At 33.2% G+C, this 18,728-nt stretch overlaps 2 protein-coding genes across 3 annotated transcripts in view; both read right to left on the bottom strand.

The window, feature by feature from the left end:
* LOC108374380 (uncharacterized) overlaps positions 1-18,728 on the bottom strand; it is a 70,923-nt gene that overhangs the window by 42,810 nt on the left and 9,385 nt on the right. Inside the window, exon 1 of one of the 2 annotated variants that reach the window (XM_017630372.1) lies at positions 10,480-10,804. The exons of the other annotated variant lie outside the window; for it this stretch is intronic. The gene's annotated coding sequence lies outside the window, so the exon portion shown is untranslated. Of the gene's footprint in view, positions 1-10,479; positions 10,805-18,728 lie in introns of those variants that run through there. 2 annotated transcript variants of the gene reach the window in all.
* Positions 49-1,123, bottom strand: LOC108374396 (uncharacterized). Its single transcript, XM_017630383.1, has 2 exons — positions 459-1,123; positions 49-395 (listed from the first exon to the last, which is right to left on the bottom strand). Exons 1-2 carry the CDS (start codon positions 597-599, stop codon positions 180-182), a joined length of 357 nt encoding a protein of 118 aa, XP_017485872.1. The 5' UTR covers positions 600-1,123; the 3' UTR covers positions 49-179.

Raw genomic sequence — 18,728 nt, 5'->3', positions numbered from 1 at the left:
TTTTTTTTTAGTACCTCTTTTTGCGTTTCTGCTTGCATTTTTAGGAGCTCTAGACGCTCAGTTTCTAAATTGCAGCTTCTGCGGCGATTTTGTACACGCGATGCTGACGAATAGGGCTGATCTTCAATGTTTGTTACCTGGGGCTCATCAACCATGGACGAAGCTGCAACTAAGCCGTCTTATATTTCTTCGCCATCCATCACCGGTGGTATATTCTCTACCCCGAACGCCCGGCCACTGGATGCAACTTGTTCCCTTATCTGAATAAGTTCCGCAACACTTTCTTCTAGTGGATTTAAAGAAACCTCTTGCGACGGACCACCACCAGTTGCAATAATATTGCTGCGATTGTTGGCAAGCTTCCTTTTTAAATTTGCCTTATAGTGTATCCAAACCTACAGGAGAAATAAATTATTGCGCTTTTATTGTATTGGTCTAATTCCATGATTACTACTTACTCGTCCCCACTCGTGCGCAGTTCTTGTTGGTGGTCCTAAACTGTTTAGCTCTATGGCAAATTGCTCCCACAATCCCTTGCTTTTACTTTTGCTGCTTCCAAATTGCGGCTTGCGTCGTCCAGTTTCGGGATGCTGCTCCATCAGCTCAACTAGTTTTTCAAACTGTTGTTTTGTTGTAACTTTGTTTTTTCTACAAATTTGTAAGAAATTCCTGATTAAGATATTGGTTTAAGACAAATTAAAAAAATTTAATTACCCGCTTTCCATTTTCGCTTAAAAATTTGTTCAAAAGAACTGCTAGTAATGAGTTGTCGATTTTCGATACTTTTGTCAACCGAACTAGCACAGGGTGGTAAACGGTAATACCACAAAAAAGTTGTAAGACGATATAAATACAACCAAAAATTTTTTGACAGGTTGAGTTGTTATCGATAATACCAAATTGTAAGTTTTCAACTGAAATGGAGTTGAGTTGTAAACCGTAATAGGGGCATAAATGAAACCTTTTTCAGTTTCAATGAAACTTTATTCAAATGAAATGAAACTTCTTTTTGGATTACATACTTTGAATTAGCTGTTACGTGTTTCTCTGCCTTACGGTCAAGGCATGTTGAATACAGTGTTGCCGTTTCGGTCCAATTGGACCAAAGTTGGTAGTTTCATTTCTTAAATAAGGCTTTGGTAGGTTGGTTGGTTTGTTGTGATTTTCGAAGGGTTTTGGTAACTAGGCAAATCATATAATTTATTCATTTTATAAGGCTTCAAATATCTCTGTTTTCGGGAGTACATGTAAAGGATGATGTGAAAAGGAAAAGAGAAATGGGACATGTCAAAATTATTCTTGAACCGAAGTTGAATGTTTCCGTGATTAGACTGTGCTCTAATCCATAGGGTTTGTTTAAGTTAGAAGAAAATAATTGGACAATTGTTATGCATAATGTGACCAACTAGTTCATAGCTCAAAGAAGTACAGGTTAGGTTGGGTTAGGTTAACGCCGCGAGTCGATTTAAAATTTCGAATGTGGCTAATTTCGATCACTGAGAACTCAGTGTTAGTTCAGAAGAGCGAGCCAAAATGCTTCCATCTTAGCCTCGCGAAGGTGGACAGTCTAAAAGAAAGTATGGAGATGATTCCACTTCATCTTCCCTTTTGATAGCTAAAACAAAAGGTATCAGTTGAAATTCCTAGTCTTACCGAGTGAATATCAATCGTACCATGGCCTGTCAGAACCCCCATCACTAGCTCTTGAGAGGTAACGTGGTATTCGGCGCCTTTAAAGGGTAGCGATGGGTCACTCGTTACTAGCGTTGCAAAAAGTATTTTAAAGTGCCTTATAAAAACGTTTTCTGCAGCGGAAAAACGTCTTATTTTCCTCTTTTATGTCACAAAAGGAGCATCGCTTTCTTTTGCCCATTTTATTAGGTATTTAGTAAAGTATGCGTGTTAGTTTGGCGCCCGCCGACCTCACACTAGGCCCAACCATCCAACAGTGCATCCATTTCCACCAGAAAGACACTGCAGATGTCCGGAATCCTTAGTAATCCCTCCCTACCCAGTCAGCTCTTGAGGGAATATAGGCAGAGGAGAAGCTTCTGGCAGGCATTTCGGAAGCGCTGTAATCTATGTGTTCAGGGCGTTAAGCGCCAGTATAGCTGTGGTTCCTAATGCTCCACTCATTCCTTATTTACAAGTGTCGCTTTTTCTAGCGGGTTCCACCAGACAAGGACTCCGTGAAACAAAATAAGCTTAAATCTGGTTGCATAGAGCTAATGAATTATGTTTTGCCGATAGCTCCCTTACAGCAGTACAAGAAAACCGATGCCTTTTTACTCTTTTCTCAATGTTAGGCTAAGTACCTGAGCCTGTATGAGAGCCGCAGACGAACAACCGCACTCTAGGGAACGGCCACAACGAATATCTTGTACTTACTGGTAAACAAGACCAGTTCCGTTATGCTGGGATTGATTGTTCACCTAGTAACCTGCATCAGGTAAACTTGAGGCAGAAAAAAAGGGTGTACAGAAATCGTCCTTTAACCAAGAGATCCACATAATCTACATAGGAGATCACCCGACATCCCACTTTTTCCTGGTCCCCTAGAAGGTCGTTTACAACTGCAACGTAGAGCAGGGGAGGGAGAACACCAATATGCGGAGTGCCCATATTGTCACTGCACTGAGTGCAGGCGCGCCCGCATTCCGCCGCGACAGTTCTGTCACAAAGTAAGCTGTAACTAGATAAGCCTTATTAGGTTGGTTTCAACCCCCAAATTATGAATAGACTTTATATTGCCTCTGGAGTGACATTGCTGAAGGCTCCCCCGATATCGAGGAAGGCCCCTACTGCGTGAAGGCTTCCTCTGACCCCTTTAGCAATGTGTGCAGGGTGGTATCCACCGAGGTTGCAATAAGCATGTTGAGCTCTTGAAAGATAGCCACGGGGAATCGCTTTCTTATGTACAGGTCTATCCATCTCTCGAGCGATTTTAGCGAAAACAAAGAGACTGATAGGCCCTAAATCCCTAGCAGAAACATGAGATCCTTTTCGGTCCTTCGGGATAAACACAACACTGACTACTCTCGAAGCCTTGGGGATGTACCCGGTCCTCACGCAGTTCGCAAGTATGATGCCATCGGTCCCCGGCGACTTTAATGGTTTGAACGAATTTATAGCCCAAGCCATGTGTTGATCGTCCAGAAAATCGTAGAACTACAGGAGCTGAATTATAAAATATTGCAAAGAAGTACATTTTACTGTACTTCGAAGTACGACCCTGTAGGGAAAACACGAACTAGTGAACCGAATTTCTAGTTCAGTACTACTTCTTTTTCGCCAAAAACGAACCAGTCCGATAGTAACTAGGCCCGCACCAGTCCAAAAGCAGTGAAATGTGGTACTTTCACTAAACTATTTTATTTCAAATTTTAAAAGCAGGGAAGGTAATCATTATGAGTAAAATAATTTAAATCAGCATTTAATCATTGTTTTATGAATTATTAATGAGTTTTATTTTTTCGCACAAACGGAAATAATTATTATTTGATTTTTATTTTTGGGATTATAAATAATAATTATTTTATGATTTTTATTTTTTCGCGCAGAGATTATCATTAATTTTGAGTTCTATTTTTCCACCTAAAAACAATGATAATTTATAAAATTGAAAAGGCCATACAGACGCAACCTACTGAAATTTTGACCTGAAAAGTTTGGGTTTTATTCCTCTTATAAGGGTGCGGCTGCCTCTCAAAAGGATACGTCGGTAATCACGCTGGTATAGTTTTTGAGTTGCTTAATAATCATTATACTTAGTGATTCCATAAAAAAAGGCCAAGATCCTGAAGGACATTGAGAAAGGCAATGCAGTTGCAGAAAAAGAGGCATTTAAAAAAAAAAGTGTCAAAATAATACCACTTCCTCACTAAATTTATTTAAAAATTCAAGCCACCAGAGATACCTTTTTTTAAGAAAAGAAAAATTAATTTTTTTTTATGCAATCCAGCACAGCTACCTTAATACAGTCAGTCAATAAAGTTTAGGTACAACGATTATTTTACAATACAGCAACTATTTTTTAAATATTTTTATAAAAATATGGTCAATTATACAACAAAATCCCCAAAAATCAGAGTTCCAAACCTTGTGCAAAATTTAAGAAAATTCTGCAAAATTTCATTTAAATAATTCACTTTCTATTTACGCTCTCTAGAAAAAGTTGAGTTTTCAGTTTTTTAGCCCATTCAATTTTAGTATGAGGAAGCTAGGACTTACCAAACAACAACAAAAAATTGCTAAATGTGAATGGTAAGTCCGAGCTACCTCAAACTTGCACTTTGTTATACTAGAAATTGAATGGGCTAAAAGAACTGCGTACTTAACTTTTTTCTAACGAGTGCAAATTGCAATATTTGGATGGAAATTTGCGGAGTTTTAATTACATTTTATTTAATTTTGCATAAGGTTTGGAACTCTGGTTTTTGGGGCTTTTGAGTAGAACTAACCATATTTTTGTAAAAAATTAAGAAAAATAAAATATTTAAAAAATAGTTTCCGGTATTGTAAAAACTTCCCTGTACCTAAACTTTATTGACTGACTGTATATCTTATTTAAGTACGACAAAAACTTTCGAAGTACTTCATATACATATAAGCTTAAAAAGAACTGAATCTTACTTAAAAATCAATATGCTTAAATTTAGACAAGTAGACAAAGTGAACTAATATTTTTACTTTTAAGCAGAACGCACTTTTGTTTTTTACTTACTACTTAGGTTTAATACTACTAATGTGGTTTATAAATTTTTAATAAATGCGTACAAACATTTGTGATGGTATTGTCCTTCCTTCAACCGATCGTAATTAATATAAAAGGGAAATGTTTCGACAAGCCTGATTAGAAATATATATCTAAGGTGACGAATTTATAACAGGTTGGGAGCTACATATAAAAAATGGATGCAGATCGAACTAGATCTCATCTCTCGAATTAGGAACTGGTTTGGAACTAAAGAAAAGGGGATGCAGAACGAACTAGATCTCATCTGTCGAATTTGGAACTGGTTCGGAACTATAGAAAAAGGGATGCAAAACGAACTAGATCTTATCTGTCGAATCTAGAACTGGTTCGGAACTAGAGCCAAAGGGATGCAACGGGGGACAATTGACACTTCCCTAGGACATCGCAATGTTAAATTCGCCAGTCGCTAGCATGCAAAAGAGAATTAACGCGTAATGGTCATGGTTCCAAACGCACTAGAACCGAACCAGTTCCGCACTAGTACGTTTCCCTACAGGGGAAGTACAAGAGCTAAAAAAGAAGTGCTGTACTTCCGAAAGAAGTACGGTTGGTCACATTAGTTATGCAAATGCCAAATTTTACATTTCGCTTAAGCGAGTGAGTGAGCAGGGACAGTATTTGTACTTTATTTCCCTCTTCTCCCTTAAGAAAATAATAGTTGACAGCTTTGAATTCGTGTAGCAACAGTAAAAATATGTAATTTTCAATGCTTGACTTTGAGTTCGCGCTTTTTTTTTCATTTTACCCAAAAAGAGCTGCGCATGAAGACAAATTATGGACAAGTAAATTTTATTTGATTTTGTTATAATAAAGTTATAATAAAGTGTTGAACCTACTTACATATGTTACAACATTTAAATCACATTTTCAATGAAAGTCACATTTTAGTAGGCTGAGAGCTATTTCGTACCAATTGTGGTAGGAAAAAAAGTTTGAGTGGCAACACTGTTTGTTTATACATATATATATATATCTTTATATGCATAGCGGTTGAGAAACCAGTTCATAAGTTAGATGTGTTCGATATAAAACTTTTAAATAGAATCATGACAGGTTATACATACGGTAGAACATATCTGAGTAAGTTTAAAAGAGATGTGAGTGACCTATGTACAGTGTGTCGGGTTAAAGAAACAAACGAGCACCTTATTTTCGAGTTCAAGTTTTCAGCCGCCAGACATGCCTTCCAATATTTCAATGAGGTTAATAATCTAAAAGAACTGTTTAATGCATCAAGTCCAATGTACTTCAGAGATTTGATTCTGTTTTTGCATAAGGTAAAGTTAGATAGGGTCCTTTAAACAGTGACATAAGCCAGTATTACTGATAAGTTGATTTGCTTGCAAAAAAAAAAAATATATATATATATATACGAATAAAATATATAAATGTATACATCTATGTTTATATATAAGTATTAATCAAAAATAAAAAAACATGAATATAGAAATAAGTAAGAGCAATAGAGGTATGGTCTGTATTAGATAGAAAAAGAAACTGAGGACCAGAAGTTTTTAGCAATAAGAATATGTGAATTGAATAACTGTACGCGTAAGCGCATTTGTAACATGTATAAGTAATTTTTTGTGGATTTACAACTGTATGACCTTTGCTTGGTATGAACAAAATAGTATCAATCGAACTAGTGATAAAACTAATAACACTCTTAAATTCATTTGATGTAATTATTTTTGTTCTGCAATTTTCCTATTGGATAAAAAAATTAGTACATGTATGAAATGTAGTGTATAATTTATTAATATAGTTTTAGTTAGATGTTAGGTATAGTTTTTGTATCTTAGATCTATTAGTATATTTAGTTATAAGTACGTGAGTCTTCGACTTTGATCTTCGCGGGACTTCAGCGTGTTGGAGTTTCCAGATGGAAAACCGCTCACTTTAAATACGACAAATCTCAAATTTTCAGTATAACCTGGCATCGTCATGGGTCTCTAAAAGAAGACTTGCCATTTCTATTATTTTGATGCCATCTCTAAACAAAAAAAAATGAGAAACCAGTTTTGATATTTTAAAGACAAAAACGCAATTCACGCAATTCACGCAGCTTCTTGGTGTCTTCCTCTGCTTTTCAATGGCCCAAATTACAAAAGAGTAAAAATTACACGCGCAACAAAATTTACAAATTACACTAGAGTAAAAGAAATGTGTATAGGTACATACATACCGAGCCCTAACCGCCAAAAAAACGTAAGCGACATTTTTTTATTCTTTTAGGTGCAGAAGTGCTCCTCGAGATGCATTTCTGCATCAAAAGTAAAATTCTGAAAAAAAAGTCGCTTAAATTCTTTTGGCGATTAGGGCTCGATATGTACCTGAGCAGTGTTTTGCATACTTGGCAGTGCGTGCGCTGCTATACCATTTTTACGTAGAAATCAAAAACCAACAGACTTTTACGTATGTAAAGCTGTGCGTGTGTAACAGCTTACACGCGAAGCTCATTTAACAGATTCCTTATGTAACAACTCTCAAGCAATGCCAAGTATGCATAACAGAGCCTTTAGTGTTAGCCAGACATGGTGCAAACGGCTCTTAATAGGTTAAGTTGATTTCCTGTTCCTTAATTTAAAAATGTTTAATACTTAATTTGAATAAAGTTTCATTTAATTTGAAAAAAGTTTCATTTGGTTTGAATAAAGTTTCATTGAATCTGAAAAAAGTTTCATTTAATTTGAATAAAGTTTCATTGAATCCGAAAAAGGTTTCATTTAATTTGAAAAAGGTTTCGCTTCATCTGAAAAAGGTTTCAATTAATTTGAAAAAGGTTTCGCTTACCCTGAAAAAAGTTTCATTTAAACTGAAAATGCTATATATATATATATATATATAAATGTATTTGTATGTATATTCTTCCACGCGAATAGTGAAATGTGCTGCTCTTCGTAGGGACCGACGATATAAACAAGCATAAATATTTTATATATCAACTGAAAGATAACTTAATTGTCTTTATTGACATCATTAACTTTTGAATCGGTTATGTAGTTTAGAAAATAATCATATTTTAAAGCATCGAAAACCTCTTAACCTCTTATATCTTCTTTACTTTTAAATTGCGCCAAATCATTTTTATATGATTGAAATAAGCTTAAAAAGTGCTTTCGATCTGCATTTTTAGTTTTTCCATAGTTGAACGGTTGGTTATCTAGAAACATACAAAGAAAAATAGCCAAACTTGCCGAAATTTCTCTTCCCAATAGAGATGGGCAAAGCAAGTGATTTTATACGTGACACGTCGTGAGCGTTAGCGGGGTTGAGAGAAAAATCACGTAACTTCCGTGATCGTTCGTGACTAGAATTGTTGCTGTCGTGAGCGTGCGTGAGCTAGATTTTCGTCAATCACATAACTTTCACACATCGAGCCCTAACCGCCAAAAAGATGTAAGCGACATTTTTGTCAAAATTTTTTTTTGATGCAGAAATTTTCCTAGAGCATCCAGATGCATTTCAGCATCAAAATTAAAATTTCGAAACAAATTTCGCTCCCATCTTTTTGAAGATTAGGGCTCGAAATGTGTGTATGTACACTGCCGGCACAAAGTATTGGCACAGCAAATTTTTCACAATATATGCAACAATTTTTATTATAATATTTTTCCGCCAATTTTGTATAAAAATATGGTTCATTCAACAATAAAAAACATAAAAATATAATTCTAAACTTTGTGCAGAACTCGCGAAGAGTTAGCAATTTTTCATCAAAATTTTCAACTTTTTAATCAGATTTTTAGCATTTTTTTTGAGTATGCAGTTTTGCAGCCCATTAAATTCTAGTAAAAAAATGCAGGTTCGGAGTTAGTCAAAAAGCGCGTTGATTTTTGAGAATTTTTTTTGTAGAAGGTGTTTTGCATTTTTTCCATGTAAAGTATTTTCGAAAAAAAAAATTTGTATGGAAGAGACTGCGTGAAAAAAAATTGCCAAAAATCAACGGTAATCCTCGCTACTTGAAACTTGCACTTTATTATAATAAAATTGATTGGGCTACAAATCTGCATACTCTCAAAAATCTGATTAAAAAGTTGAAAATTTTCATGAAAATTTGCTGAATTTTCGCGAGTTTTGCACAAAGTTTAGGAATTATTCTCATTTTCGTTGTTGGTGTTTCCGACAGGGTAGGAGTGTGATGTAATGTGGAACGATTTTCCGTCATCCCTTGTCAGGAATTATATTTTTATGGCTGCGGTTCTTTATACATTCCGGATAAACCCATTTCACAACCAGAATAAACAGAATGCCATTGAAATATACGTTTACATATCATCAGGAACGTTCTAAAGAATAAGTAAACAAAAAAGTTTATTCCAAACGTTCAGAATGAATAAGGAAATGCAGCCTATGTGTTTTGTTGTAGAATGAACCATATTTTTATACGAAATTAGCGTGAAAATATTAGAATGAAAATTGTTGCATATATTGTGAAAAATTTGCTGTGCCGGCAGTGTATGCATATTCTCAACTAAAATAAAATCGTAAATTACTGCTGTTTAAGCTATTTACCGTATTCACTTTTGACGAATTCTAAGGTACAACAGATGAACAGATGCAGGAATACATTAATGCGGAAATACGTGTCAATGGGTGTAGGTTCAGAAGGCGCAGCAGTTGAGCGTAACTGTTGCTAAAAAAATCAGTGATCATTACGCGTCTTGTGAACCGCTTGATGCATAAACTGTCAAATTCAACTCTCAAAGGTGCACACCAACATGTTGTCTCAAATGATCAGAAAAATATTACGATCATCTAACACGCAACTGTTCAGTTGATCAGAAGAACACAACAACACGTTCAGAACGTGCAATCGCAACAGTTACATAGCTGTTGCGCCTTCTGAACGTGCCCAATGTATCGCGTTCGGTGTGGAACAATGTTGCAAGAGTCATCAATGCTGTACTGCTCTTCATGCATCTCACAAAATCTGTAGAAATTTGTGTCCGAAAGTTTAATTTAACTGAGGTGATAGTGGAACGGAACAGTGTCGCTAGAAATACTCTCAACACCCATAAATAAATTGTTTTGGATATAATAGAATCCATTGCGTTTGAAAAAAGTGGTAAGAAGCATTCAACATTACCATACTGCCTAACCTTTATGATTAGTGGCAGATCCATAGTTGTGTACATTCGACGAGTATAATAGCAAAAAGAGTTGAAACTAGGGCTGGGAGTTCTATCCGGATTTGTCGACTATCCTATCCGGATATTTGAATATTCGAATAAATATGCGGATATCCGAATACTGTGTTGATATAAATAAGGTAGTTGTTACGAAATTTCTTCACTGCATACATATGTATGTATTTATAAACATAAACAAATAATTCACAATACTAATATTATTATTCAGATATGTGTCTCTAAAGCAGCTATGTAATGTCATTTAGTTTATAAGATACAGTCGATTAAACTTCAACATTTTTACATTGCTCTCATGGGAGTTGGCCTAGAATGGCTGACATCTTTATACTATATCTACGAAACTAATACTGAATAGAGTTAAAATCAATAATATAATTTAATATATCGCTCACTTACTTCAATACTGTCATAACTAAGAAATCTAAAAACTCGAGAAAAACAGCTTTAAACTTTTAAAATTTACATAAAATCCCATAGTAAAAATTAATATATATTTTGTTCTAGTGAACTACTGGTAATCGGTACAGCTAAAAAAATTTAAAACAAGATAAGCAATTTCTGCATACTTACCTCGATTTTGTATTATTTCCGGTTATGATACTATTGAAGTGAATGAGCGATGTGTATGTCTGATTTTCTCTGCGGAATATGCCCATCGACAGATATCCGGATAACCAAATGAACGAGTATTAACCCGATATCCGTACTAATCGGATTTTAGCCGTAAACACGAATAATCCGCATGGATATTCGAATATACCGATAGTCCCAGGCCATTTACAAACGAGGCTGAACCGGGAATTAGCAATACTATGTTAGCAGCCCAGGAGCAATCGGCATAGTTGCTATGAATCCAAATTGTATGCTTTTATGGAGGGTGGTAATGGGCTTGCCAAAAATTAAAATGAAAAATCTGTATTTAATTAACACCAAAAGCTATTTATGTAAACAGTTTTTGCAGTTTTTTTATTTATGTAGGTAGTTATTTATTGCAACAGGAACTGCTAAACAGAAGATGTTGTGGTAGGCTCCGTTAGTTGGAGTAGAAGCTATCAGAGTCCAATATCCACTTCTTTGAAATCAAATTGTTTGTTTATTTAAAACTATATATATGTTAAGTAGAACATTCATTTACACATATATAGATACCATAGTTCTTAAGTATGTATATACGAGTATTTACTATGTCAGCATTGAACAAGGAAAATATCAAAGCAGAGTTCTGGAAAAAAAGAATTAACGACTCGAACAAACTTAAGAACAACTAGGCACGTAATAAATATATGAATAATAAACAGAAATGCATCGGGCACATTCATGTACATATACGGTGACCAGAATTTTTTAACATTCCAGTAGGGCAAATTCTCCACAATGAAACACACAAAAAAATTTATATTTATTTTAACACATAAATAACAAATAAATTAACAATTCAAAGTTTCTCTAAACAAAAGTCAAACAAGTTAATAGTACACTGCGTTGCATAATCATAAGACCGCCACATATTAATAAGTTTTGACAATTCCTTTTTAAATGATTTAATTGTTATAGTAGGTATTACTTCCAAAACAAATTACTTTTGTTCTTCGTCTTTCGTCAAAGTTCGAATATAATTTTGTATCAACGCTATATCTCGTTCAGCAATATCATTAACATATGGGTATTTCCATACGTCGCATACGTGAAAGTCCTACGTTTCAATGTGATACAAACAAGGAATACCATTTGTTTTTTTTTAACTTTTTTGGGCCATTGTATAGCACATAATAAGCTCTATACTTAACCGAAAAATGAAAACAATCGAACTGCTTGGTCTGAAATATAACCATTTAAAGAGAGTGTCGTTACGTGACAAAAAATGGAAGTAGATTTTTTCTTTTCTTACAAAATAGCAAAACTCTGCGAATTTTGGATGGCTATTTTCATGAAGCTTATTTCAATATGATTTGGAGCAATTCTAGTTGTTCTTAGAGCTTTCTTAATTAATGCAACTTTTCTCAATTTTCTTTTACAACCCCAAGTGTGAAACGTCACGTGACGTAGCGTCACGTGACATAAATTTCCATCGTTATATCTTTGTTAATATTGCTTTTAAATGAATTTTTAACGCAAATAAAACATATATTTTATGTAGAATATACTTTATATTTTGACTTCAGTGCCAATTCAGGGTGAATTTGTTGGAAATCTATGACTTATTATGTTTCAACTACATACGCAAAATTCGAACCAAATCGGACCATAAATACGGTTTTTCGAAATATCTCAACCTTGGCGCCACCTAGGAAGACCATTTTACGCAAACATGATTCTACTTACATAGCCAGTATATATTTTAAAAAGCAGATAAATCGGCCCGTAAATAAGTTAGATATAAGACTTTTATTTTTTTTTTGTCGTGGTGGACCTTCCGATGGAAACACCCATATTTAATACTCTTAATCGTCTCTAAGACAACCAACTTCAGGGTTTTTTTTAGTGAATTTAATGCCCTACAAGAATATGCCTAGAAAAAAAGATTATAAATTTTTTATAACGTTGTTTAACGGTTATAACGTTTTCAATGAAAACAAATTTGTTTACATGTTATTTACATACAAAATTTCAAATGCCCACCGAAACCTTTTAAAATTGAAATAAAAATGTTTCCAAATGAGAGAATTTCCTTCTCAGTAAATAGGTCATTTTAAGGCCATAAATTTGCTAGGTTAGTTATTTTCGATCACCCTAATATTTCGATCACCTATATATCCAAGAATTAATCGTTTACAGTAATAAGAATAAGTGGCGAAATTTCCGGGAAACGCTCTCAAAATTTAGTACCGCGAACTACGTAATTGGGGGGCCGTGGGAAAGCCTTATTAAATGTTATTGATTAAAGCTAAAAGGAGTTTACACTGTTCAACTCATTCTCGTTAGAATACAATTTTAAGTTTATAATAGATTTTTAAGTTGTGTCAATCACAGACATCTATGAAACAGCTTTTTGTTAAGATGAAAGAGAACAGAGTTATCCATATGAAGAGAAAAAATTTACTCGGCAATATAAAGAAATATGAGTATTTAGTAAGCCGGGAAGGCATAGGTTCGAATCCCACTGCCAGGAACAATTTTTTTACGTATTTTTTTGTTCTTTTAAAAATCATTATTTAGATTTTGTTCACGTAATTGTAGTTGTTGTGGCCTTTTAAAGTAAAACTAAATTCCAAAAAATTTGATTTACTTGAAATGATTATGAGAAATACCATTAAAATAAATAAAATAAAGTTTAATAAAATAAAATAAAAGAATGTTTATTTTAAAAAATATCACCGAACCGGACCGAACCTGGGTGCTACTGCGTTTACTACTTCAACAGCAAAATAAAACTTAGAGCCTTATTTTACTATTTTAAAATAACGTTTTCCTAATTTTAAAGTTAAAACTCTGTTTTTGCCATAAAATGCGTTTTAAGTTGACTATGAAAGAGTTAAAATGGTGATAACTATAAAACGCAATTTTAATAATTAAAACCTTTTTCTAACTTCTCTATGACTACGGGCCACTGTAGTAGAATAAAGTACAAGTTTCAAATGGCTAAAAATTACGGTTGATTTTAAAGAATTTTTTTTGTCCCATTTGCTTCCATATAACGAATACACACAATTTATTTTTATATGGAAGAAAACCGAAACATCCTTGACAAAAAAAAATCCCAAAAATCAATCGTAATTTTTTCCATTTAAAACTTGTACTAAAATTCAATGGGCTACAAAACTGCATACTCAGAATCTTTCTAGGAAATCGAATTAAAAAAGGTAGAAATTTGTACGAAAGGTTGTTTTTAATTTTTTTTTTAAATATTGCACAAAGTTGTAAACTTGGATTTACACGGATTTTGTTAAAGAACTAACTATATTTTTATATAAAAAATAACCAAAATTAAATAACAACAAAAATAATATGTTAAAACTTATCAAAATGAGGTGCGGCTATAATTATTTCGACCAATGTACAAACATACATATGTACATTGTTCACCTAATTTAAAATATCAATTAACATTAAACGGAAGACTCAATTGTTTGAATGAACAATAAATTATTTTCATTAGGATCAAATTTGTCAATTCATTTTGATGTGCTATTACATCTAATTAAGTAGCCACTAAAAGAGCGAAGTTTTATTCACGCGAATATTTTTGTTATACAATATCAAATAGATGTATGCTGGCGCAAAATTGTTCATAATGTTTTCTGTACATAGTATAGTAGTATCTATGTCCATATTTTATTAGTATTTAGTGGATGTTCAACGCATTTTGAAATACATATAAAACCAGATCGATTACACAGGAAATTTATATTTTGCTGTTATATAAACTTTTGCTCAGCTTCTAGACAAAAATTAGTTGAATACATCATTTCATTTTAAAGTTATAAGCCTGAAAATTACACTGGCTTCATTAAAAAATTTTAATTTACTGGACTTTAATCAGGGGCCAACGCAGACATTTTTTTCGGATGGGGGTTTTAAAAAAATTTATTTTTTTTCCATTTAATCAGTTCCAATATGTATATATTTTCATTTATTTAATAAATTCGAGTGATTACATATATATGCATGAAAAAACTAGAAATGGGCCATTCCAGCGAAGACGACACACCCCAGATAAAATATTACATAAATTGTGTTTAAATCTCTAAAAACAGTAAAGCAGGTAGAATGAATCCTTAGAAATAGATCTTTATCCATCTATTTTTCACTATTTTCTTTATTTTATTGTTATAAATGCATATATAATGTACCGTAATATGTTTGCATCAAGTTTTCTAGGCATTCTTCATATACTAAAGGTGGCGATGCAAAAAATAAATATCCAAAAAGAAAGAACAATTCATGAGCCCTACAATGGTGGTAAGCTATTTATTAGAAAAACACATTTATGGTGAGAAGTTATAAGCGTTCAAAGAATTCTTATTGGATGTCCCACCCGTCACAGCAAAATATGTATTTTTTAACGTAACATACAAATTCTTAAGTTTCGCATTTTTTTAATTGAGGTCCCCTTATTAATCTTACTTCTTACTAATATTATAAATGTGAAAGTTTTTATGTTTGGATGTTTGGGAAATCATCACGCGGAAACGACTGAACGGATGCGCATGAAATTTTGTACGCAGATAGCTTGTGGGCCAGATTGGTTAATAGGCTATCCTTTTTTTAGAGTTGCTACCCGTTAAAAAGTTTAATGAAATTAATACGCGGAAACAACTGAACGGATTTGCATGAAATTTTGCACACGGATAGCTTATGACCTAGGTTGGAAAGTAGGCTACTTTTTTTTAAGAGTTGCCTCCTGTTAGAAATGTTCAATATAATTAATACGCGGAAATGAGTGAACTGATTTGCATGGAAGTTTTCACACAGATATGTAGCTTATCAGCTAGGTTGGAAAATAGGCTACCTTTTTTAAGAGTTGCCACCTGCTAAAAATGTTTAATTAGATTAATACGCGGAAAGGTCTGAACGGATTTGCATACAGTGGAAAAAAGGCCAACTTTTTGGAAGAGTTGCCACCTGTCAAACAAGTTTAATTATATTAATACGTGGAAACGACTGAACAGATTTGCATGAAATTTCGCACAGAGATAGCTTATGACCTACATACGTTGGAAAATAGGCTACTATTTTAAGAGTTGCCACCTATTAGAAAAGTTTAATTAAATTAATACGCGGAAATGACTGAACTGATTTGCTACTTTTTTAAGAATTGACACCTGTTTGAAAACTAAAATTTTCTCACAGATGGTTTATGACCTGGATTGAAAAATAGGCTACTTCCTTAACCGGTTTCCCGATCAGAACGAAATTTGGTACACTTACTACGGATTTCGCAAGGATGATCTTAGACTGAAAGTAAGTCCGATAACTCAGGGCCCCTCCCACATAAACTGGAATTTTCATATTACATACATATGAAGTATTTGTGGGAGAGAACTGGAACTTGGTATAGAGATATGTATGTGCAATCAATGTTGGCATTAATCGATTGATGTTTTAATCAATTAGTTAATTCGATAAAATTCAATCTGATTATAGTTAATCATGATTAATTTTAATCTGACTAAACAGTTAATCGTAACCGCGATTAAAAAAAATAATTTTTAATCATTAACTCTTAGTTTGATCAAGTAGGTTTGGTGATTAATTAATCTATGCTGGAATTTTCCTGTGCACACAAAACAAGTTAATCCGGTATGGCTAAGTTGGGTTTCCTCATCAATCTGAGCAATTTGGTGTGCAATTTCATTAAGATCTATACCGACAAACGTTTTAAAAACTAGGTTTGTAAAAGTTCCCAGTTTATAACATAACAATAATTATAAATTTTTTGTATTATGTGCTTTTTATAAGCGTAAAATACAAAATAATAATTATAACTGGTGTTTGGTTTCAAATTCGGACTAATTAGACAACTTAATCAGATTTTATTTTTAATTAGATTAACGATTATTAGGTAAAATTAATTAATCGTAATCGCAGCCAGCGATGAAAAAGGTGGTGTGGCAACTCCCATGCAAATTGATTTATCTATGCTGCATATCTCTGGAGGTGTTTATTGCAGAGGACTGGAACTTGGCACCGAGATGTGTATACAAAATTAATTCCATACTCCCGAGCTACATATCCCGAGCTACATACCGAGTAAATTTTTGGTCGGAATATTTTTTTTCAAGGTGCTGGCATATGTTCCAAATATGGACCAAATCGGTGCAGCCGATTATTAGTTTAGTGAAATACATTGTACAGAGAACTGTATGAAATTGTAAAGCTTGACGTCTCAGATTTCTTAATTTTTTGGCAGCAACAAGAAAAAGTTTTGATTTTTTTAGCGAAAAACCTTCCACACAGAAGTTCCAAAAAACTGTGATTGGTTATGCTTGAACACACTTAATTGAATGTCAATAAAATTAAGTTTGTGGTTATATCAAGGCGAAATTATGCGAACAGTCCGTTGCTAACTCTAAATATAAACAATGACGCACTGGAAAAAGTTAATACATTAAAATGCCTAGGAATAATGATCGAAAATAAACTAAAACAAAAAAAAACGGATTCTATATTTTCAATTAGAGCTCTAGCAATATGTACATTTGTGAAAACTGCATTTAATTCCAAACATTAGTCTTTGCGTGATGCGCTTACAAACATACGGACAGACAGACCAAAATTATAAAAATTTTAGATTTGGCTTCTGTTGATCTAATAAACCCCCTATAAATTTTTCTTTAACATTTATTATGTACAGATATCGGACTTTTGCAATTTCTCAAATACTTTCGTTTGATACCCATGTGGCAACATTTAGGTTATCTTATAAATTTAACAGAATTAAAGTTTTCAAATAAGTGGCAACCCGCTTCAAAAATATTTTCAAAAGTAAGTTTCCTAATCCTCTTTAGTTTAATGTCCGTATTGTAATATTTCATTTATTTTACAAATTTAAATGAATACCACTTTTCAAGCAGCTGGCAAATCCCCTAAAAATATTTTCAGCATTAAAATTTTCTAGCCTCTTTAGTTTGATGCCAATATTGCAATATTTAATTTATGCTATCAATTAAATTAAAAATTAAATCAAAGTTTTCAAATAGGTGGCAACTTTCCACAAAAATATTTTCAGCTGTAACCCTTTGCAAACCTCTTTTGACAGCCATGTTGCAGTATTTACTTTACCGTATCAATTGACCTAAACTGAAATTTTAAACACAGGTTGCAACTCTCTAGCTTTTTTCTTCTATATTGTAAGTTAGATCTCTTGCGATAAATCGGTGAAAACTGCATTCACTTCCATGTTTTAGAGTAATACGCGTACAAATATACAGACAGACAGAGAGTCAAAAATTCTAAAAATTTTATATTTGGCTTCTGTAGCTCTAATAAAAGCCCACCATATTAATTTTTCTTTAATATCTATAAGACACAGATATCGGCCTGTTACAATTTTATTATAAGTATAGATATAGATTTTATTTATTTTATCAATTTAATACAATACAATTTTTCAAACAGGTGGCAACTCTAAAAAATATTTTTGACTGTAAGCCTTCTTAAACCTCTTTGTTTTGACGCCCATATTGCAATATTCGCCTTTTCTTATCAATTTACTTAAACTGCAATTTTCAAACAGGTGGCAACTCTCTATTTTTTTTCTTTCTGTATTTTAGTTAGACCTCTAGCAATACATCGGTGAAAACTGCATTCAAATCCATGCATTCGTTTTCGAGTGATGCGCGTGCAAACATACATACAGACAGACAGACAAAAATTCTAAAAATGTTTGATTTGACTTCTGGTGCTCAAATAAAGACCCCCCACATTAATTTTTCTTTAATATATATAATGTACAGACATCGACCTGTTACAATTTTATTATATGTATAGATTTCTTGTTTTAAATAAAAGTTTAAAAAAATAAAAGTTGTGTTTGCTTTTGACGCTTTTTCATACTTTTTCTGCTTGGCAACTGATACTTTTTTTTCAAGCTCACGGCAACGCTGATTGTAATTCATAGAAAATATTTGTAATTAATTAATTCGACCAAATTAGGCCAGATAAATCTGAAATAAAATATGTTGGCAGGGCTAAAAACGTTGGCATCATATTTAACAACGCATTGACATGGAATGAACACATCCTTAGCACAGTAGGTAAAGTATATGGAATGCTTCGTACACTCTGGTTAGTACAGTATTTCACTCCATTAAATATAAGACTACTATGTATTAGTTAAAGCGTACTTAATACCTTCTTCTTCTTCTTCTTTATGGATA

Source organism: Rhagoletis zephyria, unplaced genomic scaffold (assembly GCF_001687245.7).
Source record: "Rhagoletis zephyria isolate East Lansing unplaced genomic scaffold, Rhagoletis_zephyria_1.1 Rzeph_scaffold_00088, whole genome shotgun sequence".
NCBI classification, from domain to species: Eukaryota; Metazoa; Arthropoda; class Insecta; order Diptera; family Tephritidae; genus Rhagoletis; species Rhagoletis zephyria.
Note: the sequence above shows the minus strand (reverse complement) of the source record. Positions and strands in the feature narration are given on the sequence as shown.